The 27,840-nt window shown below is 38.9% G+C and overlaps 1 protein-coding gene across 1 annotated transcript; it reads right to left on the bottom strand.

The window, feature by feature from the left end:
* Nucleotides 1–34: 34 nt before the first annotated feature.
* On the bottom strand, nt 35–27,840 carry NMU (neuromedin U). Its single transcript, XM_065405830.1, has 9 exons — nt 27,480–27,840; nt 21,970–22,028; nt 16,888–16,938; nt 16,725–16,784; nt 15,832–15,861; nt 15,676–15,726; nt 13,605–13,679; nt 2,328–2,381; nt 35–70 (listed from the first exon to the last, which is right to left on the bottom strand). The coding sequence occupies exons 1-9, from the start codon at nt 27,838–27,840 to the stop codon at nt 35–37; spliced, it is 777 nt and encodes a 258-aa protein (XP_065261902.1).

The raw sequence follows: 27,840 nt of genomic DNA, 5'->3' as shown, positions 1-27,840 counted from the left end.
GCATCTTGATTAAAAATATGTAATAAATACCTTTTCAGCGGAAACCTGCTGATCTCCTTCCATTGCGTGGCTAGAAAAACAACAAATATTTTGTAAGAAATTAACACTAAAACCATCCAGGGTTTAAAGAAGGTCCCAGAGTAATCCTGTATCAACTGCATTTTGCAAATCCCTTGAGTTATACCATATCTTTTACAAGATAATTTCTCAGTTAAAGTTAGGATGATGATCTTTAAAGATAGACTGAAATGAACACTTGTCTATGCTTTTCAACTTCTGAAAACTGTTTATACAGCAAATTTACAACCGTTAAAAATGGAGGGCCAGACTGTGCCCAGTTCTGTTTGAGTTTGTAAAGGGGGAGGAGAAGAGGGCACAAGGAGCTCCTTTCCATTCTTTCCTCCCCTTTCCATTTTCACACAGCTCTCATCATGGTTATCCAGACCTTTGTTACCTCATGGCTAGATTATTGCAATGCACTGCAAATGGGACTAAACCTTTGCTATTTGTCTAGTATTACCAGTGCAGAATACACAGACACACAACATATAGTACTTTACACCTGTGTTCTCTGATCAGTGATTGATCTGGGTTAACTGTAAGGTGTTGTTTTTGACCTTTAAAACCTTGAATGGTTTGGGTTTTATCTATTGGAGAGCCTACCAGGTCTTCCTCCTCATGTGTTACAGATACAGTTCAGGTCCTGTAAGGCACTTGAGTTGAAAGTCCCCTATAAATGGAAAGGGGTTTGCAGCAGGGAATTGTCAATGAGGCATCATTGGCTTTGGAATTTGCTTCCCTACTTAGTCCTCTAGAATTTGAATTTGGTGGGTTTTTTATAGCGCTGGGAGAGTGCCGCAACTACACAGCCACGTTAAAGCACGGCCGCAGCAGCGCTTTAACGTTGCTAGTGAAGACATACAATTTAAGTCCTAATGGTACCACACTTGTGAATACACTAGGCCAAAGTCATGTGTAGTATATCAGAGTTGGCAGGGTCTCATTTACTTTACACTGCCCTGTTAATTGCGTTCTTGCTAAATCCTTTCCACCCTTCCACTGGTGTACATTTCACTGATTTTGCATACTCAATGAGGGGCTGATTCAGCTTCCATTAAAGTCAATGAAACAACGGCTATTGACTGTAACAGGAGCTGGTTCAGACCCAGAAAGACCACCTTTTATCTGACATGTAAAGTACACCACTGTTTATGTTACCCTTGAATTTTATTTGGCCTTTTCAGTTAATCATAACTCTCTAACTCCAAGTTTCATACTAGAGAAATGTAATATACAAAACATGTGTACCATTTGCCAGCCAGCTTCATACTTAAATAGAAAAAAAAATGTGAAGACTTTACCCAACAAAAGTCAGGAAAGTCAATATTAAGGAAGGTTTGTCATCCTTAACTTAATCTATTATGTTAAGAAACAGAAAAAAGGCTTAACAGCTTAAGTTTAGGATGGACTAAGTGTATTTTGAGGAGGTATTTTTACCACCCACTTTGCTGAAGTGCAAATAACAAGACAAAATACAAGCAAAGTGGAAAATCAGGACTATTGTGTATCTTGTTGCAATACAAACTACTTGTGTATATATATCTCCTGGCACTGCATGTATTATATGTAACATGTAGAAATACTATTTTGAATAAAGCTTTTATTTACCAGGTAGACAAGGATGACTTATGTCTGTCTCATGAGCTCTCAAGCCTTATTAGTTCAAGAATTATACACATGATAATTGATAGTTTATTAAGAAACAGCATGGGAACATATCAATTCAACACACATTAAGATAGCATGCCAAAACTTCTTACTGTATTTTTGGTGGAAAAGTTTTAGAAAATCAGTTTTAGACACGATCTCAGAATATCCATTTTAGTAGATTAAAAACATTTTTCAACTGGTGTGTAGGAGAAAATGTTCCCATGTCAAGACACTGACACACACTTCTGTCAAGGGTAAATATTTACAATCCAATTACTATCTAATCTGAAAGTGCCTAGCTCTGACAACACCTATTGATTTTTATTTAATATTTCTTTTGCAGTAGCACCCAAAGGCCCTAGCCAGGCCCTGTTTTGCTAGTCACTGTACAAACACACATTCCCTGCCCTGAAGAATTTACCTATAGAGCTCAATAGAAGTAGCAAGTGCTAAGCACCTCTAAAAATGATAGGTGTTTATAATGGGAATGCAGATAGATCCTTTACTATAATGAGTGCTGCAATGGAAACAAGCTCCCCTGGCTCTCACAGATGTTGAATACTGTACTTTTTGCAATCTAACAATCAGTTTGAAAAAGAAAAAAATAACAACCATACCCTGAACAAAAAGTAGCCCCTGCTTTGAATCCCTCCAGGTCCTTGAAGTTCCTCCTGAAACAACAATGCATTTCAAAACACACAAACTTGAATAACCCAACTGATAAAGAAAATTGTCCAAATACAACAATACCCAGAACTCACCAAGGAAAAAATAAAATTCTACGCTATTTGTATTAATTTCATTTCAACATTGAGATGGAGAGAGAAGGTGTCTAGCAGTTTCCCTTTAATACATATGAAGCTGTCTGTATACATAATACAACCATTATACAGTACCACTGTATCCTCTGATCCCCTTATAGACATACTTTATGTATAATTCTCTCCTTAAACAATACAAGAGAACTCATCTTCAGAAATAATTTTGACAAGGAATAACCTTTTAACACTTGAGGGCCAAATTTTGTTTCCAGTTTTGACTCAGTTGAGTCAGAATTGTTTTAGAAATACACCAACATAGCTGAGCAGAATTCGGCTTTGACTTTCCAAGTTGCATCACTCATATTTGTGACTGTGCTTGGGGATAGCTTGAGAATTCTCAGAATTCATGGGCTTAAGGACTCTCCTCCTTCCCACATCTAGCTGCAAAGAAAAGGAGAGTTGTGACCTCTGAACCTGTTCATGACCCACAAGTTGAGAACCAATGATCTAATCAACTATATAGTAAGAAAGATTGGTGAATAAACAAATTCCATTTTGTCATATTAAGCCCAGTCCTGAAAACCCTCCAGACATGGAATTCCCTTTGCCTTCACTGAAAGTTCCGTGTATAGAGAACTTGTAGGTTTCATGACTCATGGGTCTGAAAATCGGGTCCGATTTATAAGAGTGACCCTGCTCCAACCCTCCACTTGGTAGCCTACTGACATCTGCTTACCTAGGACCACAAAGCCCAGCTCCAGTTTGAGGCTCTGCCTGACGTCCTACTGGCAGAGCCCTAGAACAGCTGATTGGCCCACTGGCTCTTTTTAAGCCAGCAGCAGGAACAGGAAGCTGTCTGAACAATGGGGCTCCAGCTCCCCTGGCTTGACTTCCTGGCATTCCAACCTGGCTTGACTCCTGGCATCTGACTTGTGGTTCCTGACCTCCAGTTGTCTCCTGCCTCTGACTCCTTGACATCCTGACCCAGCCTGACTCTGACTCCCAGTTCTATCTCCAGTTTGTCTCCTGCTTCTGATCTCCTGACCTAGCCGACTCTTGACTTTTGTCTTGTGACTGTGGAATCCTACTCTGACCACTAGATCTGACTAACTACTAACTGGCCATGACAGGAGAACTAAGCCCAATATTTGTAGTGTCCATTTTGAAAGCCGATATTTCACAAAGATGTTTGTTGTTAACATTAATCCAATCAAAGTTCAAGACAAAATGGTTCAAACTTTATGCTTCCCACAACACCCTTAGATCTAGATTCATCCATTTATCATGAACTCTCTCAACCACCACTGGTATCTCCTCATTAACAACTGTCTCTTCATCAGGGTATTACAGATTACAATCATAGTCAGAATTCTCCAATAGAAAACCATGTTTTGTTAGCTCCTAATGTCAGTAGAAGTCTATAACAGCACTTAGAGGATCCCTTTGATCAGGATGGCCTCATGCATCTCCAACCATAGGACTCCCCAAATCTCAGGAACTTCTCCAAGAAAGTAAATTGTACATAATTTTCAAGTCTTGTAAAGCATGGTAGGACCCTGTTTTACTTGTCTCAGGGTACACCATTATCACCATGGACCAGTTATGCTTTGACTTGTAGGGATTGCCTGTATGATTTTCTTTACATCATATGCTTCTTTCTAGAATTATATATATTTATAGCAAGTATACTAGTTTTTATTTGAAAAGACTAAAAGAACAGTGTTTAAAGTGGTTTCTCTGGTTTGCTTATATATATATATATTATGTGAGGTGTGCTACCAGAATGCATGTTACACTAGATTTAGAGGAAAGAAATACTGAAAGATGGAAAGCTGTAAAATAATTAAATACATAGAAATACAATAGATACCAGTATCAAGTCACCTCTATTTCCCTCCTCCATCTTGTTTGAGAGGTACATTCTTTAAAGGGAGCAGCAGTCTATAAGTTGCTAGCAAATGGGGAAGGAGGAGAAAGATGCAATGGGGTAAATACAGTAGAGGGCCAATGAATGAAAGTGTTGTCACAGAACTTAGTGTAAATAAGCTTGCACTATTAATAGGTTCAGCAAGAGTACTAAGTTCTCAGGAGGAGGTGATACTATCAAACAGCAATAATTAAAATCGTAACTTGCAGAGAACAGATAAAACAACAACGATAAAATAATTAACAAAAAAGATCAAATAGTTGTTAAAGTGATGTGTACTTTACCACATAGTGCAGCTCGCATGAGTGCATCATCTCTCAGCTTGAATATACAGAGTGGTTCTCTATAGGATTTTTCAGGAGTTTCTGCTTGACAGCTCCCATTTAAAATCAATGTTCACTGAGTCACAGATGCATGGACATTCAGCAGCATGGCTGTTTTTCTCATCAACTGGTTGTAGTTGATCAGATACATGCACTCAAAATAGGTATCCCAAGGCATCAGCGCACAACAGAGGAATGCAGCAAACAGGCCCATCCTATATGATGTTCTCCAACAACTCTGACTCCGGATCATAAATACAATAATTCCAAGCAACACTTCATTGTCACTTAACACCTGGATCTTGCTGTAGGATATATCTCTTTGCAATATGGTCCTTATTCAGAAGTTGACTGGGTTGTCCAGTGTTCTTCAGGTGTATTCTGCAGAAAAGGTCCTTTCAAATGTCTGTGTTCCCTGCCAGTCTAAGAGAGGATAACTTCTTAAAGTGTAGTATCCTCCATGGGAAATCTTTTGTTCTTGCATATTAATGAGTGTCCTTGAATAGAACAGTTGTGCTAAAGTAAATATTGAGGGACAAGGCCAAAAGAGGACTCAGTAGTATACCTCAGCTATGCTTCCCCAAGATGGTAGGCACAATGTCATGATTTTCCTGAGCTTTTCATAAAGTTTCCTGTAGACAATGCTGTTGCTACATCATCTTCCTTAATAGCATACCATTCTACTACACCTCAGATCTATAATTTATATAATAAATTTCATAATATGCCTATTAAAGAAATCCAAAGTAACTGTACCTACAAGTACAAGTACAGATTCATCACACAGAGGCCTTGTTTACAAACAGAAATTGCACTAATTAAACTTCAATAGGTTTTAACCCAATTTCATGTAACTGGTGCAAACTCTTGTGTGGACACTTTTTCAGTTTATGAGTGGCTTATTTCAGTGTAGCTTAAACCTGTTTCAGATTGACTTAAGCTAAAGTAAAATAATGCCCTCTTAAACCAAACTATGTGTGTGCAAACAGGGTTTTGCACCAGTTTAGCTAAATCAGTTAAAAAAAAAAAAAAAAGTCACACTTTAGGGGCTTGTCCGTACAGAGCAGCAATACACACTGTGTGGTTGCGATTTTAAAAGTGCAGTAACATGTTGTGCATTAATTAGTTCATGTAGACCATGCTGGTGTGCACTAAAAGTTCTTTATTGCACTTTAAAATAGTACTGTTGCAAAGGTCTCAAAAGACCAGTATAATATAAAATATAAATATAATATAATTAATATAATGATAACATTAAATGCTACAGTTCAACTCCACCACCACCACCCATCTTCCCTCAACAGAAAAGCTGTGCTGATATTTAATATAACCCAAGTATTAGACATCCTTTTCTGAAGCTATTTTGGTGGTGGCACCTTCTGGTTTTTGTTTCCACTATGACCACATTCTTAGTCTTCTTTCCTAGAAATATCTAGTGTCCATAGTCCTCTGATTTTTTCTTAGAAATGGTGGCAACATAGGTTGTAATAAGTGAAGATCTGATCAGAAGCTCCCAGTGAACTGAGAGCTTATGTAGTGTTCCAGACAGGAAAATGAGGTGGATAAAATCTCTCCAACGCCTCCTTTCTGCAGCATTTCCGTTTAAGAAAATGGACTATACTGTAAGTACAACACCTTTGCTACATGAGGTTTCCAATTCCACTCTTGTTCTGGTTTCTGAACTGAAATTGGCAGAATTGAAATTGCTCCATATCCTAAAATGCCCGTTGGAGGCAGGACCTTTTCCAGTGAGCACTGAGAAGTTAAAATAATTACTGCAAAGCAGAGCATACATAAGGAAAGAGAGTCTCATAGACTCATAGAACTGAAGGCGTAAGGAGCAGTTCTGGGCCCAGGTGACTCTGTCCTCCTGAACACTCCAGCTGGAGAAAGGAGCTTAAAAATGGAGCCAAACAACTGAGATGGGGGAATAGGACAGATCTGCCCAGAGAGCTCCTGACCCATGCTGCCACAGAAGTCTCCGCTTGGGAGGAAGAGACTACCAGCTGAGACCCGCCGGGCTGAAGGTTCAGTTACCCTGATTTTTTCCTTTGATATTTTAAAATGGACTGTGAGGCTGGGGATGGTAGGAAGTGGCCCAGGCATTTCCTGGTTTCTGACATTGTTTGCCTCTCATAGGGCTCTGGGTCAGAGCCTAGTGGAGTGGGAGGGCCCAGCCCCCTATACCAAACATCCTTGCCATAAAGGGACATAAACCTTATTTCCTCTCCCAGGAGTAAAGATAAGATAGAGATACTGAAATCCTCATGGCAAGGTTGAGCTACCTACAGGGGCTAAGAGATAGACTGAGGGTCCTTCCCTGTCATTGGTAGGGTGACCATACGTCCCATTTTGGCGGGGACAGTCCCTTTTTAAAGCCCTGTCCCAGCCGACCTAACTCCCCCGCCCTCAAAAGTGGGCATTTGTCCCATTTGCTCTTGCTGACTTGATCAGTTGCCAAAAGAAAACAGGATAATTGCCCACTAGGGAATGCCACTGGTAATCCTATCACATTACCAATAAATAATTAAATCAAAAGTCATTAAAAGTGGTATCACTTTGCATTTTTTGCCTTATGAATAATGTTTCAGAAAAATGCAAGGCAAGTGATAAAATTCAATGTCCCCCTTTCTAAGAGACAGTAACACAATGGAGACCAAGTTAGAAAAGGACATCTGAATTGAAGGAGCAATGGCCTGTTAATGATCACACTTATACTACTTAACATTGGCTTAAGTAAGAGGAGAATCAAGCCCCAAGATTGACACACCATCCTTTCTCTCAGTGTCTGAACATGATATTTAGACAATAACTATAGACAGAGCTTTAAAATGTTAAAATCCTCTGCTACAGGAAACCTAGAGTAGAAGCAACCTGAGATTTACAGAGCTGTATCTGTAATTCCCAGGAAATAGTTACTGTGGAAGATCAAGTACAGCACTCTTGAAAGAGATATATACAACATAGTTCACTGCTTTAAAATGTTAATATTATAGTCCTGCCAAGAAGAGAAATGCAATATCTTTTTCCAGTTCATGAAGATCTATTATAGTTTTGTATAGCAGAGTTAGCATTTTAAGATACTTTTATAGCATGTTGAAGAAGTTACGGAATTTTACAAAACATGAAATCTTCTGCAGTTTTCTAGGAAGTACAGACTACGTTATTTCTTGTTACATTTTTAAAATCTAACTTTATTGCCTAATATTAATTCTTGTTTTGGATCTAGTTGTTAGCCAGATTCCATTTGAATTCCATTATGCCACCTGAATCAGACATAATACATCTCTTTACTCCATTTTTCTGCTTCCCCCATCAATCTGATGATTTTACAGCATTTTTTTCCTTTTCTGTTTTGACACATTTCCAAAAATTTTCATTTGTAGTTCATGTTTCCAAACAACTGATGAAAAGACATTTAAAATAATCAGAATTCTCTTATATTAGGTGATTTATTACATATTGATAGCTTTCTCATCAGAGTGAACAATTTTTAAGAAGCAGGGAAGAGAGTCTTCCATATACTTTAAAAGGTCACTACATTAGAATGATATCATACAAATTGTTTTTTATCTTTTTCTTGCTAGAAGGCAACTGACTATTAAAGTAGTTTTTGTACATCTTCAGTGTATCCTCTCTAGATCTCTTGGGGAAAAAGCAAATGGAACTGATGTTCTCAGAGCCAAAATATCAAAGGGGCAAGGATATAAATACAAACATTTTATTAAGAGAGCAGCCTTTTCATAATGGGTGGTAGAGTGTGCTTCCCTGTTGTCTGAATTCTTTGTCGTGACATATCTGTGAGTAGCAAAACTATGCAAAAACTGAAATGTATGATCCACAAACTGACAGCTTTATAAAGAAGAGAAACAGAAATGTTCATAGATAATGCTGCATAAAGAATGAATATAAATGAATAGCATATTTCACCCCAAATGTAAGGCACTCATGCTTAATACTGCTATGAGTGTTTTGATGCATTAAGATACTTTGAGATGCTTCTTTAAAAAAATGGGGGGGGGGGGAAATCTGTTTTTAAGCTCACTGTTCCCCAATCACTTCCTCCTCATTTTCAAGCCTCTGATGCAGAATCTACATCAGATGGTGAGAACAGAGTTGTTTCATTAGTAAGTCAGAAAGCTAGCCAGGAACAAGTTTATCAAAGACATTTTTAAAGCTCCCCCTGGATGAAATATATTGTCTCTCCAAAGACCTAAAAACTCTGAAGAGGAATGTGCCCTCCAGAATGCAATTGACTGTTCCCAGTGGAGTCTATACAACTTTGATAAGGCCTCCAATTTTTGAATTTGTATTAAACGTCAAGGGGAAATGACAACTATGCATAGTTACAGTACAGTGTTCCAATTAGTCCACAGAAAAAGGAAATATGCTGACAAAAGTGTTTGAGATTTTATTTCCTGTCTGAACTGCATTTTTAATTATGATGATGTTTTCTAAAATGTGTATGTCTAAATATAGAGTGTAGCCATGGAGGTTTGACTGGCATGAGAGGCTAGCCCTCCTGCCAGTTGTCTTGGATGGATATGTACTCAGGCAGCTAGCCCCCTCCCATGGGAAGCACACTCCCATGTATAGACATACCCTAAGTTATGCATGGCCTTCTAGGTCTCTCAAACTCTGAAAATGCCACAAATGCTGTCTGTGCATCAGAAATACATCCTGGGAAAAGGCCAGCTTGCTTTATAAGGCAATAAAGAAAAAACTCCATCCAAGACAGTCCTGAAGTTGGGGAACTTGTGTTAATATATGCTCTTCCTATGATGGACCTAACCACATCAGCCACACCATCAGGGGCTCATTCACCTGCATATCTACCAATGTGATATATGGCATCATGTGCCAGCAATGCCCCTCTGCCATGTACATTGGCCAAACTGGACAGTCTCTACACAAAAGAATAAATGGACACAAATCAGACATCAAGAATTGTAACATTCAAAAACCAGTAGGAGAGCACTTCAATCTCCCCGGACACTCTATAACAGACTTAAAAGTGGCAATTCTTCAACAAAAAAACTTCAGAAACAGACTTCAACAGGAAATTGCAGAACTGGAATTCATTTGCAAACTGGACACCATCAAATTAGGCCTGAATAAAGACTGGGAGTGGATGGGTCACTACAAAACGTAATTTTCCCTCTGCTGATACTCACACCTTCTTATCAACTGTTGAGAATAGGCCATTTCTACCTTAATTGAATTGGCCTCATTAGCACTGACCCCCCCACTTGGTCAGGCAACTCCCATCTTTTCATGTGCTATGATATATATACAGCTTACTGTATTTTTCACTCCATGCATCTGATAAAGTGGGTTTTAGTCCACGAAATAAATTTGTTAGTCTCTAAGGTGCCACAAGGACACCTCGTTGTTTTTCCTGATACAGATTAACACGGCTACCACTCTGGAACCTGTCAAAATCTCTACAGTTAAATACATGAGTACGTGTTTACAGGTTTGGGATCTAAATTAGTAACAAAAATAATATGACAATGTGCCCAACAGAAACAATTTTACAACATTCCCAGAGGATATATACAGAGTTCAGAGATATGCAAGAATTAAAGGGCCTGATTCAGCAAGGTGCTGACTGCTGATGTGCTCAATTGGCTTCATTAGGATTTGAGATTTCCCAGTAACTTTCATGATAGAACCCATCTACACATTTGTGACAGGCTGAGCTGCCCCCTTAAGGATAGTGGCTCCTTTAAGAGTGTAGCCATGGACCACTACTTATTCCAGGGACCCCTTTAAGTTTTTGAGATGTCTGATAGGCAAAGACCAAGGAGGCTTTGGGAGAGAGGAAATGGTTCCTGGAATAAGTAGTGTTTAGAAAGAATCCCATTACTGTCTCTTTAAGGTACCAGGAGCCTTGCAGAGTGGGTAGGGCAAAGTGCCTCGCTCTCCCAGCCAATTGGGATGAGCTCTAGGAAAGGAACCAGCATATATACTGCATCCTGCCTCATAGCAAGGCAAGGACTGGCAGAAGAAGGCTGACCTGATGAACCCTCCAAAGTGGAGGGCTAATTAGGGGAAAGGATCCAGCTGAAGGAGAAGCTGACTAGGCTTTACTGCTGGCATAAGCCCCAGCTTGGAGGAAGAGAGTTGCGGCAACTCCTGTCTAAAGGAGGGAGATCTTGACAGCCATAAGGCAAGAGTCAAAGAAACTGCCTGAAACACAACCCCAGATCCTGAAGGAGGGAGATACCAATTGCTTTAAGATAAGAGACAGAGAAACTGTATACAGTACATCCCAGCTGCTGGCAGAGAAAGCACCTCTGTAGCTGGCTAAGAAGAAGGCATAAGGAGCCACAAGTCCAAGATGGGGACCTTGTAAAGACCTGGTAAAGGGCAAAGGTAGGAGCAGCAAAGGGACTGAAGGAAAAGTGTGTAGCTGTAAAACAAGATCCCTGGGCTGGATCCCAGAGGAGAGGGTGGGCCTGGGTCCGCCAACTTCTTCTCCAGACTAAGAGGGGAAGTACAGGCATCAGGAGTGAAAGAGGCTAAGAACTATGAGTCCCAGGCAGAGGCCAAGGACTGAGCTTAAAGGCCACTAGACTGAGTTTTCTTATATTTGGATGTTTCTGTTAAACCTGGAAGGGGAATAGATTGACAGGTGACCTGGCTGGAGGCTAAACCTTGGAAGCAACAGAAAATTGTGGAACCAGGACAGATAAACCCTAGACTGAATGAAAGAAACCCTTCAATACAGTGCCTTGAGATGGGGCAGGGTGAAAATGTGCACATGCATGCTCTGACAGTGAGTATGCCATAGCAATATTAATATCAGGAATATTTTTTAATGATTCTGTTATTTCTATTAGAGTCCTATAAAACTTTTTAGTCTGCAAAACATCTAATGGATTAATTGTACTTCAAGTCTAAAAATAAGACACGGAATTAAGAGTTTTTTTGGGAAAATGTCCATAGCTTGATTCTCCTCTCACTTATACTTGTTTTACTCTAGTGTATACACCGTTGAGTTCAAAGGCATTACTCCCAATTTACACTAACGTAAGCAAGAGGAGACTCAGACTGTACAGACTGAGTAATATTTTGCTCTTATCTATTTATCTTGAATCAGTTTACACTAGCAAATTTTTTTTAACAAGCTTATTAAAAATAGAGGCACAAAGCAAGAGAAGAATCTATATTCTCAAAGGCCATGTTTCTACAGCTTGGAAAAATAAGACTTTTGAGGCTCTGGGCAAAAATTAAAAAGAGGGAATTTTCTGATCTGTGTCTTAAATTAAGCCATATTTCTGTATGTAATTACTAGGAAAATTCTTGATGTTACAAGTATTTAAGTCATAAATACATTTTAATAAGTAGATATTGTTCAGTCTTGTCAAAGAGAAAAAAAAAAAGAGCCCTTAGACAAAATTAAGCTATATGATAGCACAACACTTGGCTGAGATTTTAAAAACTGTATAAAACATCTAGATTCATTATACAGGATATGGCATCTGTCATTGTTCCTTTTTCAGGCATTACTTATTAAATGTATGTTATTTTAGTTCTCTTTTATAAATGTTAAACATCAAAGGCGCATGAGTATTTTCCAGTAAATAGGACATTCAAAACCTCACTTAAATAGCATACCGATATGATGATGCACCTTGAAAAAAATGCTATGATCAAAAACACTTAAATAGGATGTTTTCAGAAAGAGGTAATGAAACCACACAACGTAGGAGTGCAAGTGTGACACTGAGCAAGAAAGCAGGCTAAATGACCCAAATGCTGCCTTTAAAGACATATTATAAATGGTAATTAGGGCCATTCCTTATAAATAGCTAACGAAGCCATGTTAGATAGACTAGAGCTTTGAAATGCAGACTTGTATTGTTAGAAAATTAGTAGAAGATAGTGATCTTACTTGTCTGTGGTTACCTATCTCTTGTTAGAGGTTAACATTGTAACAGATGGTTCCTCTTTGTTACTATATTCTATTGATTCAGAGATTAAAAGGGAATATTAACATTTAGATGAAACTTGGGTGTAATAATAAAATTGTCTATTTCTCTTTGAAGTTTGTAGTAAACCGTCTATGAACTGCTTATGAATGCAACCAATTACCGATGTATAATTGTACATAAGAAATAGGAGGTTTTACTTCAAAGACACAATGCTTCCCCAAGGAATGCCTGCTGTCAGAGATCTATAAAAGAACTAAGGCCTCAATCCTGTATCTCAGATCTGCTTAAGCTTGGTCAGGGGAAGCTTGAGTCACAAGACTGAGTTCTCCAGCTCCAGTCTAGATTACCCTGCTAATTCTCATGGAAGAATTTGAACAAACTCTATATATGGACCACCTATTTGGACTATAACCCGATGAACTGATTCTGGAAAGAACCTTTTGCAACTCAGCAGCTCACCATCTTTACTATGAAACTGACCTAAGAACTTTATTCATATCTGTATGTATAATCTTTTAATCACAATACTCTCTTTTCTTTTTAATCTTAGTTTAGTTAATAAGAATTGGCTGTAAGCAATTATATGGATAAGATCTGAAATATTCATTGACCTAGTGGGTAATATGTCCGATTCCTTGGGATTGGTAGAACTTTATATATGATGGACAAGATTTTCAGTAATCCTCATCATATTTGACTTGGCTGCCTGGGTGGGAGCCCAAGGCTGGATTGCTTTAAGGGAACTGTATTTCTGGCTTCGGGGTAACCAGAGAGGTATTGTAGAAGCTGTTTTGTTGCTGCCTTAATGAATCTAATAGAATAACCACCAGTTTTGGGGATTGTCTGCCCCATTCTTTGCAGTTTGCCTGGACTGAGCGTTCTCAGCGTGCCCCCCCCAGGCACCAACGGTCACAGCAAGCATACATAGTTTAAAGTTACATACGTCTGCTTTGTATCTCTTCAGTCTTCTCTCATGAAGTTGGGGAACAAGTTGCAGCAAAGGATGCAGGACAGACGACTGAGAGGACATGAACACAGACACATGAGCAACAATGAAATCCTGGTCTTGTGATGCAAAGAATGTCTCTTATTATACTACTGGTTTATGGACAAAACATGCAAAACAAAGGACTGAAGATGTTAACTGATAGTTAACTTTTTGGGTACTCTGAATTTATACCTGAAAGATACAGCATATTTATTTAGTCTATGAATACATCTCCTAGAGTGGTAAAGTGAATCTTCTCTACTGTGTTCATTATAGGTTATTGTTTGTATATTGTTTTGTCAGGGGCAAATCCCAATTCTGACTTCGATCAACCTATGTGAGTGCACGGCTAGCTCTGTGAATATAGTGAACTGTGCAGAGAACATTTTTGGGAAGCTTTCATTCTCCATTTCTGATTACTACTGTTTCTAAGATGATCTGCTATTGTAATAGACAGCTTCAAATTTCCTGGCACTCAAAGTTAATTTTGCTTTAAAATAGTTTGAATCACAGGAATAAAAGTGGTGTTCTATTAAAAAGTAACTTCTAGTAGTGTTCGTGCCAGGATAGATATATATTTGAAGTAAAATCAGCAAATATGATGCAGGTCGCCCTATTAGCTTCAGGAAAGACAAATTAAGGCCCAGAGTCTGCAATTCACATGTTCAGGCACACTGATGTGCTTGCACTGATCCCTGTTGAGTTCAGTGGGGCTCCATGCAGGTGCAGCAATGTGCCCCTATGCAATGAATCAAAGGATCAAGGCCTCAGTATGGATTATTTATTACATAAGGAGTAAAATGTTCCGAGAAATAAAGCAAACTATAATTACCTGTATTCATTCAACTAATTTTTAAGCCCAAATTGATCCCCTTGTTTAAACAAGAGAACATGGTTCACAACATGAAAAACAGTGCATATCTGATATTACTTTTATACAAAGTGCAACAAAAAGGTTGAATTACTATTGTAACAAAAGTTACAGCATATTTAATAGGCAAAATGACTGTCATTTTCTTTCATTTGTAGGGTACAGAAACAGAGCAGGGGCTTAAAGAAAATAGCATTTCATGCAGTAGAAAAAACATCAAACCTAAACATGAGCGGCTGAAGTCCCAAAGCAGCTAGCAAAGTGCTATCACCAAACTCAGCTGCCTTGGGTCTATGCATGATAATCAACCAGGAAACATATTGACTATAGATTTAACTGGAGGTTTAGAAAATAACTTGTACTGTGTTCTAGCAATGATGCAGTATATTCCCAATGGAAACATATAGCACAAGACAACAGTGAACATAAACATGACAGAATGATTACCAAAAAGGGAAAAGTCTGAATGTTACACTCTCAAAATGCAGTGATGCACAATGAAAGAGCATGGTTGCACATAGAAAACAAATATCTATGTTATGTCTGCACTTTAAAAGCAAGAGCTGATCAAAATGTAGTTTATTTGTTGAGTGATGAGATTTTTTTAAAATATCAGAACATTAGGATATTTGATTTATTCTATTTTTTGTTTACTGTGAAATCCAAAATCTTAATTAGCATCTTATATTTTGCCTAAAATGCTGTATTAGATATATTTAATAGTTTTCAACATTTAAGGCCAGCCTCTCAACTAGTATAAATCAGCATAACTCCATTGACTTTGGTGGAACAACACCAGTCAACACTAGCTGAGGATCAGGCACATGAGATCTTAATTTCAACATGTAATTATATTAGATATGCTGTTTATAAAATACCAGAAATTAACATGGTTTTATTTTTTCTAGGATAAACATGTGTCTTCTGACACCTTTCCTAGATTTTGAAGTTACAATGTTCAGACACTGGCACCATTCCTTGGACATTCCATTATTTTGTTTAAATGTACAGTATTAAGGATACTGTGTCAAACTCCACAAATTATTAACTTGATCTCCAGCTGGAGAGACTATCAAGACTACAGCTAAGAGGAATACTGTCTTGTTTTTAAGTACAAGCACACATTTGTTCACAAAGAGGAGTGGTGAAACTTACCATGATGTCTGAATTGCCTGAGTCATGAGTCTTAGAATAATGAAATAAGAACTGTTCAGAAAAAATTAAAAGTGGGATTTTACTACAAGACAGGTTAATGGGTTATGGTTTTCTTGACAATATAAGTGTGACCAAAAATATGTGTGACAACCTTACCCTTTTAGTGTTGTCTTTTTCCTCTAAACTCTGTGGGAACAATAATTGGTATAGATGCTTTAATTTCTAAAACAAGCCAAGGTCAGTTTTAGTAACATTATAAACATCTTGGTACTTTCTTGGAACATTTTACTCTTTTAATAACCACATTATATTTCTTAAGTTGTCAAATTAATTGCTGCTTTCAAAAACTATTGCGTACTGATTGCTTTCCACCAGAAAACTTGACTAAATAAGTCATTTTTAGTCATTACATACATTTCTTTACAATCATTAACATGCTACTACTGGGCCACTTTCTTCTTTCCACTATTCAGAATAGGGGAACTTTATTGCTTTGACACTAATAGACTTAAAGGAGTTCATGTTTTAATGATTCAGCAAGGTGTGAGGCCCCATTCTCCAGTAAAAGTAAACTACCAATACAGGGAGGACAGGAGACTCCCCTCCCAGGTAACTGAAGGAAACTAGTTCATTCCTACACTGGAGGCTGTGTGGTTACTCTAACCCACAAGCTACGAAAGCTCCATAGACTGAATATTCCAGAGGCGGAGAGAGATTATTTCCCAAACATAGGGCTTGGTCTAAAGCTAATCAAAATCAGTCTTTCAGATGGGTTCAGTGGGCTTTGGATGAGGTTCATAAGGCATTGCAGAGTGAGGGAGATATGGATTTATACTATTCCTCCAGGACCTGAGCAGCAACATAACTACATAACATGGAGCTGGAGGCTGTGGCAAGCTAGTATCCATGGTTATCCAAGGACTGCCCAGCTCAGAAAGCTGGGGATAATTACTATTTGCATGGATCCTCAATTTATTCTAAAGTTTCAGGCAGTTAGTATATTGAAAATCATATTTCAAAAATGTAAAATAGATTTGAATTTGCACTACCTGAGGTTTCTGTAGAAATCCCATGACCATAAAGCAAAGTTCTTCCAGTGCACTGGATGTCTATTGAAAAGGAAATGTGAACTCAGACACTGGATTACTTATTTAATGGCACTTGAAAAACAATTATAAATAATTAAAATAATATTGCTCTAACTAGACTCACCTCAGGGTGAGGATCTATGATGGACAGGTAAGCAGAACATGCATCATCTATCTGTAAAAATTGAGATGTTACATCTTAGAAAGTCAGACTGAACAGTGAGCAGATAAAATATATACATTTTCAAATAGCGTTCAGTGTAGCAAAAGGTATGACAGGATTATCAAAATAGGTGGTTTGTATATGCTTTGCATGTACTCTTGAGGTACAAAGCTGGGTTATTTTCTCTCTCTCTCTCATGTTCCCTGCATGTAAATATATTTTTATTCAAGTAAAAAAAATTGACTGAACAACTAAGATTTGCACATGCCCAATGTCAGTAACCACATGGTCATATTTCTGTACCCCTCATCCTTCCTCACTTCTCCCACTTCCTACCGTCTGTCACCTTCACTGAGTCATATCTTAAAAGTTAATTGTAAACTCTTTGGGCAGGGGTTGCGATATCTCTTCTGAAGCAGCTGGAACATTTTGGGATTCCAGACTCTAAATAAAATAATAATGCCATGCAGGAGGTACATAGGCCATAGCTCCCCAAGAGTGACTGAATTTCAGCTTTCCTGGGGATTTACTGTATGTATATCCCACTGGAGCTATGGTATGTATGCCACCCCTTCTGTGAGACACTAAGCACCCTCAACTCTCAATGACTCCACTGATCTCAGTTGTCACTGAAGGGACTCAATACCTCACATGGTTGGCTTAAAGGGGATGCTATATATAAAAATCACAGTGCCAATGAGATATATTCCAAGGAAGTTAAACTCAGACCAAAGGGCACTGCTGGAGGTGTGACTGATTGACTGTGGACCACCTACATAACATATAACACCAGTGACAGGAATAGACACTTATTGATCAGTTCTCAAGTAATCCAGGAGAGAGTGAGGAAAGGGAAATAGGGGACTCAAAGTCATATGAATTCAAGTAATTAATATTTTCAGTGAAGAAAGTTCAAGAGTACAGTATACTCCCATTTATCCAAATGGCCTGGGGCACATCCAAAATCTTCAGATAACCAGGTGCTTGGATAAATTATGGAAGTGCTATTTTAAGCTGCAGTTTTGCTGATACAGACATGGGGAATGAAGGGAGTAATGCTGCTGTTTGCTTAATACTTTTGCTTTAGATCCAGCACAGATCTTTTTTTTTTTTTTTTTTTTTGACATGATCCTGCCAATATGCTGTTGCTGGTGAAATAGGATTACATCTCAGTAACTGCAGGTAACTGTTCAGAGCCACTATACAAATATAAAGCTGTTGATTAGCACTAAGTGAGACCTTATTAGCAAGTGATTGAATATAGGGCTACATGGGGGACACAATGTGACTTCAGATAACTAGGATTTTCAGATTAAAGGAATTCAGATAACTGGAAGTATACCATATTTTATAATGAAAAAGGAAGGGTTACCAAAGCCCAGAATGCAGGACCAGGATATAATACTATAGGGAATTTTTTTTAAAAAGAGGTTTAACTTTTCATGACAGTTTAAAATTTGTGTCACATGCAACGTACAGTAGCATGTGACACATTTTCCATAAAATATCCTATATTTTTTGTCCAGATGACAAATACCTTTTGCAATCACGCTCTCAATCATGCATTATGTTCCAGGGAAGTGGTTTTCAAAAAAGACTGGACAATACAATAAGTTCTATAACAAATATCAGAGATAAAGAACTCCAAACGCTACACCTTGGCAAGCACAAGTTACAAAAGAAGATACAAATAATGTTGGTTCAGGTGCTTTAGGAGAAGCTTTTCTGCTCAGAAATTAATCATATGAAAAAAACATTAGGAGAGATTGAGGGGAGGCGAGTAGCTCACCACGCTCCCTCTCCAAATAGCCTTTTATATTCAAATGTCTCCTCCCCCTCCCCCTTTTCCTGAATCTCTGTGTCTCTGGGAATACTAATAGATTATTAAACGTTGCTACTGTGGACTTAGTGTTGAAAATGTATAGGTGTAAAGCAAAAGTGGATAAAATAGACCAATTCAAAAATCATATTTTGGGATCCCAGGCTTTAAGCCGGATTCCCACCTAGGACAATCCCTTCCTGCTGCTGGAGGTCTCTGTTAGAGGGTTACTGTAATTCATGAACACTAAGCAAGATAAGCTGTAGGCCATCTTGGTCTCAATGGAGAGCAAGACTGAGAATCTGTCAGCCAAAATTTACTTTTAAATGGTTGAGTTGAGAAGAATCTACAATATCTAGACTCGGAGAATGCTAAAAACCAAGAACTCACATTAAAAAAACCCTATAATTTTTATCTTTGCAGATGTATCTCCTCAATACCTGCCTTTTCTTTTCAACATCACAAGGGTGTTATGATGATTAAAAATTGTGAAGTGCTTAGATACTATAGTAATGCAAGGACAGAGTACAAGTGCATTAAATTCCCCAGCAACCAGGGTGTGAGATTCTGGCTCATGTAGACATACTGAGTTAGTTTTAATCTAGCTAGCTTGGGTCCCAGAGTAGCAAAGCTGCAGCAGCACATGCTTCAGCATAGGCTAACCATGCAAGTAATTACCTAGGGTCCAGGGTGGGTGTATATAGACCATGCTGAAGTATGTGCTGCCCCAGCTTCACTGCTTGGGTACTAAAGCTAGCTAGATTAAAGCTGGTTTGGATATGTCTTTATGAGCTGCACTCATACCCCATTATTGCAGTTAAAACATAGTCTAAGAGTAACACCTGGCAAGTATTCTGTTATTCTAGGGATGCTGTCTCTTGAGTGATCTGCTAGTAAGAATTAAAAGGAACCAAACGGGACCGCTGATTCTCATAACCTAAACAATTACCATGATTTGGAGGATCCTACTACCAGGAGATGGCTGTATCTCTTATTAGTTTGCAGTCGTGCCATATATAATCCAATCCCACATTAATTTTGCTGTAAAACACACACTTTGTAACTGTTTGATTTTGTTATATCATTCTATACAGAGTTCATCATATTATGGATTGATCCTGCATCCACTGAGATCAATGGGAATTTTGCCTTTGTCTTCAATGAGAGCAGAAGCAAGCCTTTTGTTACAACACGTCTAATTCGAGGGATGTATAAAACAAATGTCTTCTACGTTTCTGATTTTTCATCTAAACCCCTAAGTGGTTTGGGACTCATTTTCCTGAGAGACTGTCCATCAACTCATATGATCAGTATCACAATGGTTGTATTCGGCACAGGTGTTTGCACTAATACTCCTGAGTTTAAAAGGGAGCAGAGGCTGGCAGCAAGGCATTCCCTGGGAGGGGTCTTTGACTCTGGAACTTCCTCTGTCCCCACCCCCTTGATCCACCAGAGCCCAGATCTGTTAACTTTCTAAGAAAAATTTTGCATTATTCTTTAGGTTTAAGCTTACAAGAAAGTATAAGGCTGCTGTACTGTATTAGTACTGTACAGGGCCAGCTGTGCTGCCCCAAGCAAAAAAAGAAAAAAGAGCGCTGCCCCGCCGTAAGACCCTCACCCAGCGCCGCGCCGCCCAGCCCCACCAAAACACCCCCCCCGAGCGCTGCGCCACTGAAACAACCCCCCCAGCCCCGCCCCACCGAAACACCCCCCCAGCGTCGCACCGCCCCGCCGAAACACCCGCCCCCCAGCGCTGCGCCGCCCTGCCGAAACACTCCCCCCACCCAGCACCGTGCCACGCTGCCGAAACAAAAACAACCCACCCCTCGGAGCGCCGCCCGGCCGAAACAAAAACAACAACAAAAAACACCTCGAGCGCCGCCCCGCCGAACCAAAAAAAAAAAAAAAAAAAAAAACCGAGCACCCCCCGCCACCCCAAGATTGGCCGCCCTTTACAAGGTGCTGCCCCAAGCATGTGCTTGGTTGGCTGATGCCTGAAGCCGGCCCTGGTACTGTATGCACATCCTTTTAGAAGAAACATCTTGAACTTTTACTAGTAAGTTTACTGCATGCATATATATATAAAATGCATCCTCTTCCTATGATCAGTCTCCTGTTTTCTAATAGCATATAGCACCTTAAGGATGTGGTGGATGTGAGTGTATGCATATCCTGAGGTAAAGCCCTTCTGAATGTTATATGTCAATGCTTTGTCCGTATCACAAGGCACAGAACAATGCGCTCTGGCCACCTAACACACATGTAACATATTGTAATCAAAATATTTGTACATAAATCTAAAAACCCAGAACTACAACATGCTATAACATCAGTCAGCACCCACAATGTTAAAATATATAATTGAAGCAGTACATAATCCAATATCAAGTGAACCAAAATGATAGGATGTGATTCAGTAAGTGTTTTAGTACCATATACAGTATCTTTGGAGTAATATCTTTTGCTGTAACAATCACTACATTGTATGTATTCTACATTATGATTATACGTATTTTCTCTGTGGCCCATAAATATGCCTAATCATTGCCAGTTACATGAAAGCTTGCCTCCCACTACCAAGTCTAGCTCTGCATGAGCCAAACACAATTTGTTCCTTACTCTAATGACCTCCCAACTCCCAGCCTAATGATCATTTTAGTATTTGGGTTAAGACAAAATATTTAGTATTCAGCAATCTGAAAAAGGTGGTTGCATCCCATCCCCAAAAATCAATATAGAAGGGTACAATCTATGTAGGAGAGGTAGAAAGGGACGGAGGAAGAGCTCCACCAGTATGTCAGAAATATTTACAGTGCAAGATGGGTACATGTGTGAGCAGTAGGAAGAACACTTTTCAATGCACTCCAATCTGAATCTACTCTGTTTATGATCAGAGATGACTTGATTAGTTCGTGTAGTTCAGTATTTCCTTCTTTGGGGGAAAACCTGTGCAAAGGATGTGGAATGCCAAAAAATAAGTCTCTATGATTGAGGATGTCAGGAAACTATGGCAGCTCTCAAACTCCAGCCATGTAGCAGGGATCATATGGAGTATATGGCCCTGCGTGAGGAGGGGCTCTATGATAATGCATCAGTGGTGTTCTGATCTTTTATACCTGCCCCTTATACAATAAATTAGCAAGAATCATCCACAACTGCCAAACTGTAGCAGAATATTATTAAAACACATGGTTGATCCAACACTTGAAGATATTGCTGCTTACTTCATTCCACAGCTGCAAATCTTGTTCTGCCTGTAGTTCTTGAGATGGCACTGGTACACCTGAAAACAGAGACAGTGATACCATAGAACAAAGGCTATAATTATTCTATTTATAATGATTTTTCTCATATATATAGTATCTCATATATATAGTCTCATATAGTATGTCAAGTAGTTTATATTGCTAAGGATTTGATGCCCAGAATACACTGTTAGAATGCACAAAAGTGAAAGATACAGGGAGTTATAGTATACTGGAGCCTGTGGCCGCAAACATTATTATATTTGCTCCAATTGTTTCTGTCTGATGAAGTTACTTTCTTCATTGGAGCAGAGTTCCTTTTGCCATTCACAATACAGTTGCACAATAGCTTCCTTGAAGAAAATGGAGTTACACAAAGGTGGAAGGTGGCCCAATACATTTTAGCTATTCTAGCTCAGATTTCATGTCATTTACACTGCTGATGTAACTGACAGCGGATTTTGACCCTCCATATGTAAAAGTTGTGGAAGTCATTCTATTTCTATCAACATTCATGCTGATGTAACTCTGTGGTAAGCTGTAAGTAGCAGGCTGGAAACATTGTCTAGCAGTCCCAGACAACTAAAATCCCAGTCTAAAAAACCATTCCAATTCCTCTCAAGTCCCATAGCTCTCCAAGAGCTCATCTCACTCGGTGCATTCATCAAAGAACTGAAAATAGTAACTATAGCTCTGACTTGTTAATTTATTGTATATTACACTAAACATATGTAATATTGTATAGGTTCACACATGAAACATTTTTATGTGTATTTTGTTTAGTGGTACGGATAGCATTTGATTTTTTGACTTTTTGAAGGCGGCATTTTTGACAAGATAAAAAAATGTTGCATATCAGCTTTGCATTCTTTCTCTTTTGAGTGTATGCTATGTGGAAATGCTAAGATTGTTGTAAGATAATAAATATCTGTTAATTATTAATTTATGTGACACTGGAAAGCTGGAGCCAAGTTTGTGTTTTGCCTTACAATTTACAGTTTGTTGCTATGTGCATTGAGGGTAATATTATTGTTGAATTGAAAATGAATTTCTCAGGGAGCATATTAGTGTGTTGGGATGAAGGAGTATTGTGATGGTAATGGGCAAATGCCTGCAGTCCTGGGACTGTTCACATGAACAACGCTGGCAGGATTACAACATTGGTCCCTACAATTACCAATCCTGGATTCAGGAATTAAGTCTGTGGGTTTTTTTTTTTTTTTTAAGTAAATAATTTGTGGCTTACTAATATAAAGTCCAAACATACAAGGTTCTAAGCCTCTCCAGTGAGGAGTACAGAAACACCCAAAAAACCTAACTCTATTCCACTCCAATCTGAAATCAGTGGGTTTTTAGGCTACTCAGCACTTTAAAGGGTGGGCCTGTAGTTTCCAAAATAATAATAAATATATTTAAAATATGTTATTCAAAATCATCTCAGTTTATTAACTAAAAGGATTCACATTTCATGTGTTAAGTACTCCAAGTTAACATAAATAAACTGACTTTACAGTGTAAAAAGGATTAGCTCTTTCTACTATTTCACTAGTTTAGTAATATCAGATCAAGTCTATCAAGATGAATAGAAGTTGATTAACTTTATGATTTAAAGTTACTAAAACTCCAGAATTAAAATGTTATAGAACCTTTTGTTAAGAGAAAATGAAATGTTGCCTTCTTGAGTGAAAATAACTACTGTAGATACAAATATAAAAACATAAGAATGGCCATACTGGGTCAGACCAAAGGTCCATCCAGCCCAGTATCCTGTCTGCCGACAGTGGCCAATGCCAGGTGCCCCAGAGGGAGTGAACCTAACAGGTAATGATCAAGTGATCTCTCTCCTGCCATCCATCTCCACCCTCTGACAAACAGAGGCTAGGGACAGCATTTCTTACCCATCCTGGCTAATAGCCATTAATGAACTTAACCTCTATGAATTTATCTAGTTCTCTTTTAAACCCTGTTATAGTCCTAGCCTTCACAACTTCCTCAGGCAAGGAGTTCCTCAGCTTGACTGTGCGCTGTGTGAAGAACTTCCTTTTATTTGTTTTAAACCTGCTGCCAATTAATTTCATTTGGTGGCCCCTAGTTCTTATATTATGGGAACAAGTAAATAACTTTTCCTTATCCACTTTCTCCACACCATTCACGATTTTATATACACCTCTATCATAACCCCCCTTAGTCTCCTCTTTTCCAAGCTGAAAAGTCCTAGCCTCTTTAATCTCTCCTCATATGGGACCTGTTCCAAACCCCTAATCATTTTAGTTGCCCTTCTCTGAACCTTTTCTAATGCCAATATATCTTTTTTGAGATGAGGAGACCACATGTGTACACAGTATTCAAGATGTGGGCGTACCATGGATTTATATAAGGGCAATAAGATATTCTCCGTCTTATTCTCTATCCCTTTTTTAATGATTCCTAACATCCTGTTTGCTTTTTTGACTGCTGCTGCACACTGCGTGGATGTCTTCAGAGAACTATCCACAATGACTCCAAGATCTCTTTCCTGATTAGTTGTAGCTATATTAGCCCCCCCATCATATTGTATGTATAGTTGGGTTTTTTTTTCCCAATGTGCATTACTTTACATTTATCCACATTAAATTTCATTTGCCATTTTGTTGCCCGATCACTTAGTTTTGTGAGATCTTTTTGAAGTTCTTCACAGTCTGCTTTGGTCTTAACTATCATGAGCAGTTTAGTATCGTCTGCAAACTTTGCCACCTCACTGTTTACCCCTTTCTCCAGATCATTTATGAATAAGTTGAATAGGATTGGTCCTAGGACTGACCCTTGGGAACACCACTAGTTACCCCTCTCCATTCTGAAAATTTACCATTTATTCCTACCCTTTGTTCCCGGTCTTTTAACCAGTTCTCAATCCATGACAAAATACAAGACAAAATTGTATTGTATTGAATAATTAAAGGAATTAGAAAACTGAGCACGTAGATTTAGGGTGCACAAAAGATATCAGTGGTATTCTACAATTTGACTCATAATGTTTGTTGAGAATGTCTTTGTATAAGTATCACATGTAGAACACTTGCCTTCTAACATTAGAGTAATATGGAGACAAAAAAGATGAAACACTAACAATATTGACAAGGAATGGTACTTAAAGCCTTGCTTATTTTTATATTGGTATATTTAAAATGACTCCACATTCTCTACATGACTAACTATTTAAGACTATTGTAGAATTCATTTCACTTCACACACAGGATTCACATAAATGTAAACATCTCTCTACACCATTTTAACAAGTTTATGCCTAATCAACGTCTAATGGCCACTGCATTTTATAACTTTGGTAATATGATTTATATTCATTTAAGGTCAAGGGGAATTTTGGCTGCACAAAGAACACAAGACTGTACCCCTTGTAGATTTAGAACATGATCCAACTCCCATTAATTCCATTTCCATTGATTTTAATAAGAGCCGAATCTGATCTGTATTCATTAATCCAATACAGGTATCTGATGATGTGTAGCAATCAGTATGAATATATTTATTTTAACAAGTACGTTCTCTTAAATTAAAAGTATACAAAGTATGTACACTCAAGAAATTCAGAGTTTTGCCCAATATCTCTGTAGCTATGCAATTTCAAAGAGGTTACTTTTTTTTTAAAAATGGCCATACCAGAGTACTTAGCATGATGCAATATTTAAACCTCCCTCCTTCCTGGTGCTTTTAAATATCATAGACTCACAAATGAAAAGCAACCTTCAGATAAGCAACACAAACAAAACAAAAATACTCATTGTAATGACTTATTGTGTGACATTCCTACTCAATGAATACATAACTAACTACTTTGTAAAGCATCTGAAGATATGCAGAATAGAACAATACTATAAAAATACAAATTATATTATAACACCTTTATAAATTCGTAATTTTCAGGTTTAATGTCTTATGCCTTTCAAATGAAATCAGGCTGCCGAATAGTTGATTATTTTTTTCCTGTAAAATAAATTGTTTGAGAACACTGAGCCCATTTTGACTCAGAGTAGCAATAAAGAAATAAATATTTAATGCCTTGTCATTTTCTTTTATGCCAAGTTTTCAGTTTAAAATAATATTAGCTTTAATAAATTAACTTTTTCCATAGTTCTTTCTAAATTTGAACTTCATGCCTTTGCAATTAAAATATATAAAATTGCAGACTTATGTGTGTGAAAATTAATTAATAATCATGTGCATTACTTGTTTTTGTAATTTTTCACTATGATATAATCAGGTTTATTACACTATTCTTGCTTCACATGAATAAAACTGTATAAGCAGTAATATGAATAAGAAATTCAGTTAAGATTGCCACAGTGGTGTCTATAACCTGCCCTGATGTGCTGAGGTACTGCAGGATGTATCTTGGTACGCAGGTTGGTTTGGAGTACTATTCTGAAAGTAATGATAGAGACTCAAACAAAACAGTGGCTAGCAATATTTACAGGACTTTGTGCCACTACAGAGCTCTTCTCTGTGATTTCCACATTATTTTCAAAGGCAAATGAAATGCCTGTGATCTCCCATAGAATGTAACAATCTGGTCTCATTTCTAGAGTTGTTTTAAACCATCCTATACAATTTAAAATTGAAGTATATAAAATTCTGAGGCATGATTAAATTAATCCACAGAAAGGACATTGTTCTCTATTAACTTCTATCATGGTTTAGATTTAGAATTGTATAGGATCCTATTGCTTTTATCCCTACCAAAATATTTCCTAGGGACTTCCCCATAAGTGTGTACATTTCTGGGGGGTACCTCTGTATGTGCTCCAGTAAGTGCTTAAGGTAGCTGCCTGGACTCCCAATTTCGTTGCTCTTAAATTCAAGAGAAGGTTTTCTGTATTCAGGATTACTGCAGGGCAGTATCACTGCACCCTCCATCCGCATGTTCAGAATGGCATGATTAACTCAAACGTCTTGTTCCTCTCCTAGGTTCAGCGCAAGGTTGTGTCCCAAGTCTCCCTTCCGTCCCAGCACCTCTCCTGTGAGCTAGAAACATAGAGGAAGCACATACGCTTGGTGGCGACACCAGATTAGGAGACTCCCACTCCGGAAGTTTTACTCCTGGACACCTTGAACCTTTTCAGGTAGCCGCATCCCTGAATAAACTGTCACAGGTACTGGGGCGAGTGGAGAGTTGGAGATTCAGCTCCCCGAACGCTTACACTAGCCCAAGCCTTGGATGCAGTGCAGTTGTAGCCCTGGGGGGCTGGAAAGCTTGTGTCTCTCACCAACAAAAGTTGGTCCCATAAAAGATATGCCCTCACCCACCTGTTCTCTCTCTCAGCCTAAGCACCCCGAGAAAGAGAGGGACTGGCGGGGAACACCCTGTAAACCAGCACACCGCCAAGGGGAGCAGAGAAGGGCGGGGATGGGGCTAGGAAGCGGCAGGACCCAGCAGCAGCTAGAGGTACCCCAGAGGAGCAGGGACAGGGTCTGGGGAAGGGGCTGCTTCTCACCTTGGCAGGCGCACGTCCAGGAGGCGAGGAGCAGGAAGAGCAATAACAGGGACGCTTCTGGCACGTTGCTGTGGCGCCCCGGCTGGTTCCTAAGGCTGGGCTGGCTGCCGCGGGGGGAGGCAGCGTGGTGCTGAACGGGGGGCTGGGGCTGCTGCTGCTGGCAAGAGCCTCTCCTGAACATGGTGTCTGCCGAAGGGGGGCCCGGCTGGCCCCGAGTCTGCGCCGCGGAGCCCTTCCCTGCCTCACCCGCTGCAGCCGCGGCTGCGTCGCTCGCTTCCCTCCAGCTCTGGAGTCGCCACGCTGCGGAGCCCGCGGTCCCTTCCCAAACTTTTAAATCTCCCGGACACGTGGACTGCGTCAT

Source organism: Emys orbicularis, chromosome 5 (genome assembly GCF_028017835.1).
Source record: "Emys orbicularis isolate rEmyOrb1 chromosome 5, rEmyOrb1.hap1, whole genome shotgun sequence".
Lineage (NCBI taxonomy): Eukaryota > Metazoa > Chordata > Testudines > Emydidae > Emys > Emys orbicularis.
Note: the sequence above shows the minus strand (reverse complement) of the source record. Positions and strands in the feature narration are given on the sequence as shown.

Bases quoted from the DNA above. Each gene is read 5' to 3' on its own strand.
- NMU (XM_065405830.1), bottom strand. From the start codon at position 27,840: ATGACGCAGTCCACGTGTCCGGGAGATTTAAAAGTTTGGGAAGGGACC. The intron at 16,939-21,969 runs GTAAGCAGCAAT...CAATTTTTACAG, and splicing joins ATTTGCAGCTGTGGAATGAA to ATAGATGATGCATGTTCTGC. The intron at 15,727-15,831 runs GTAAGGTTGTCA...TTTTCTGAACAG, and splicing joins AAAAAGACAACACTAAAAGG to TTCTTATTTCATTATTCTAA.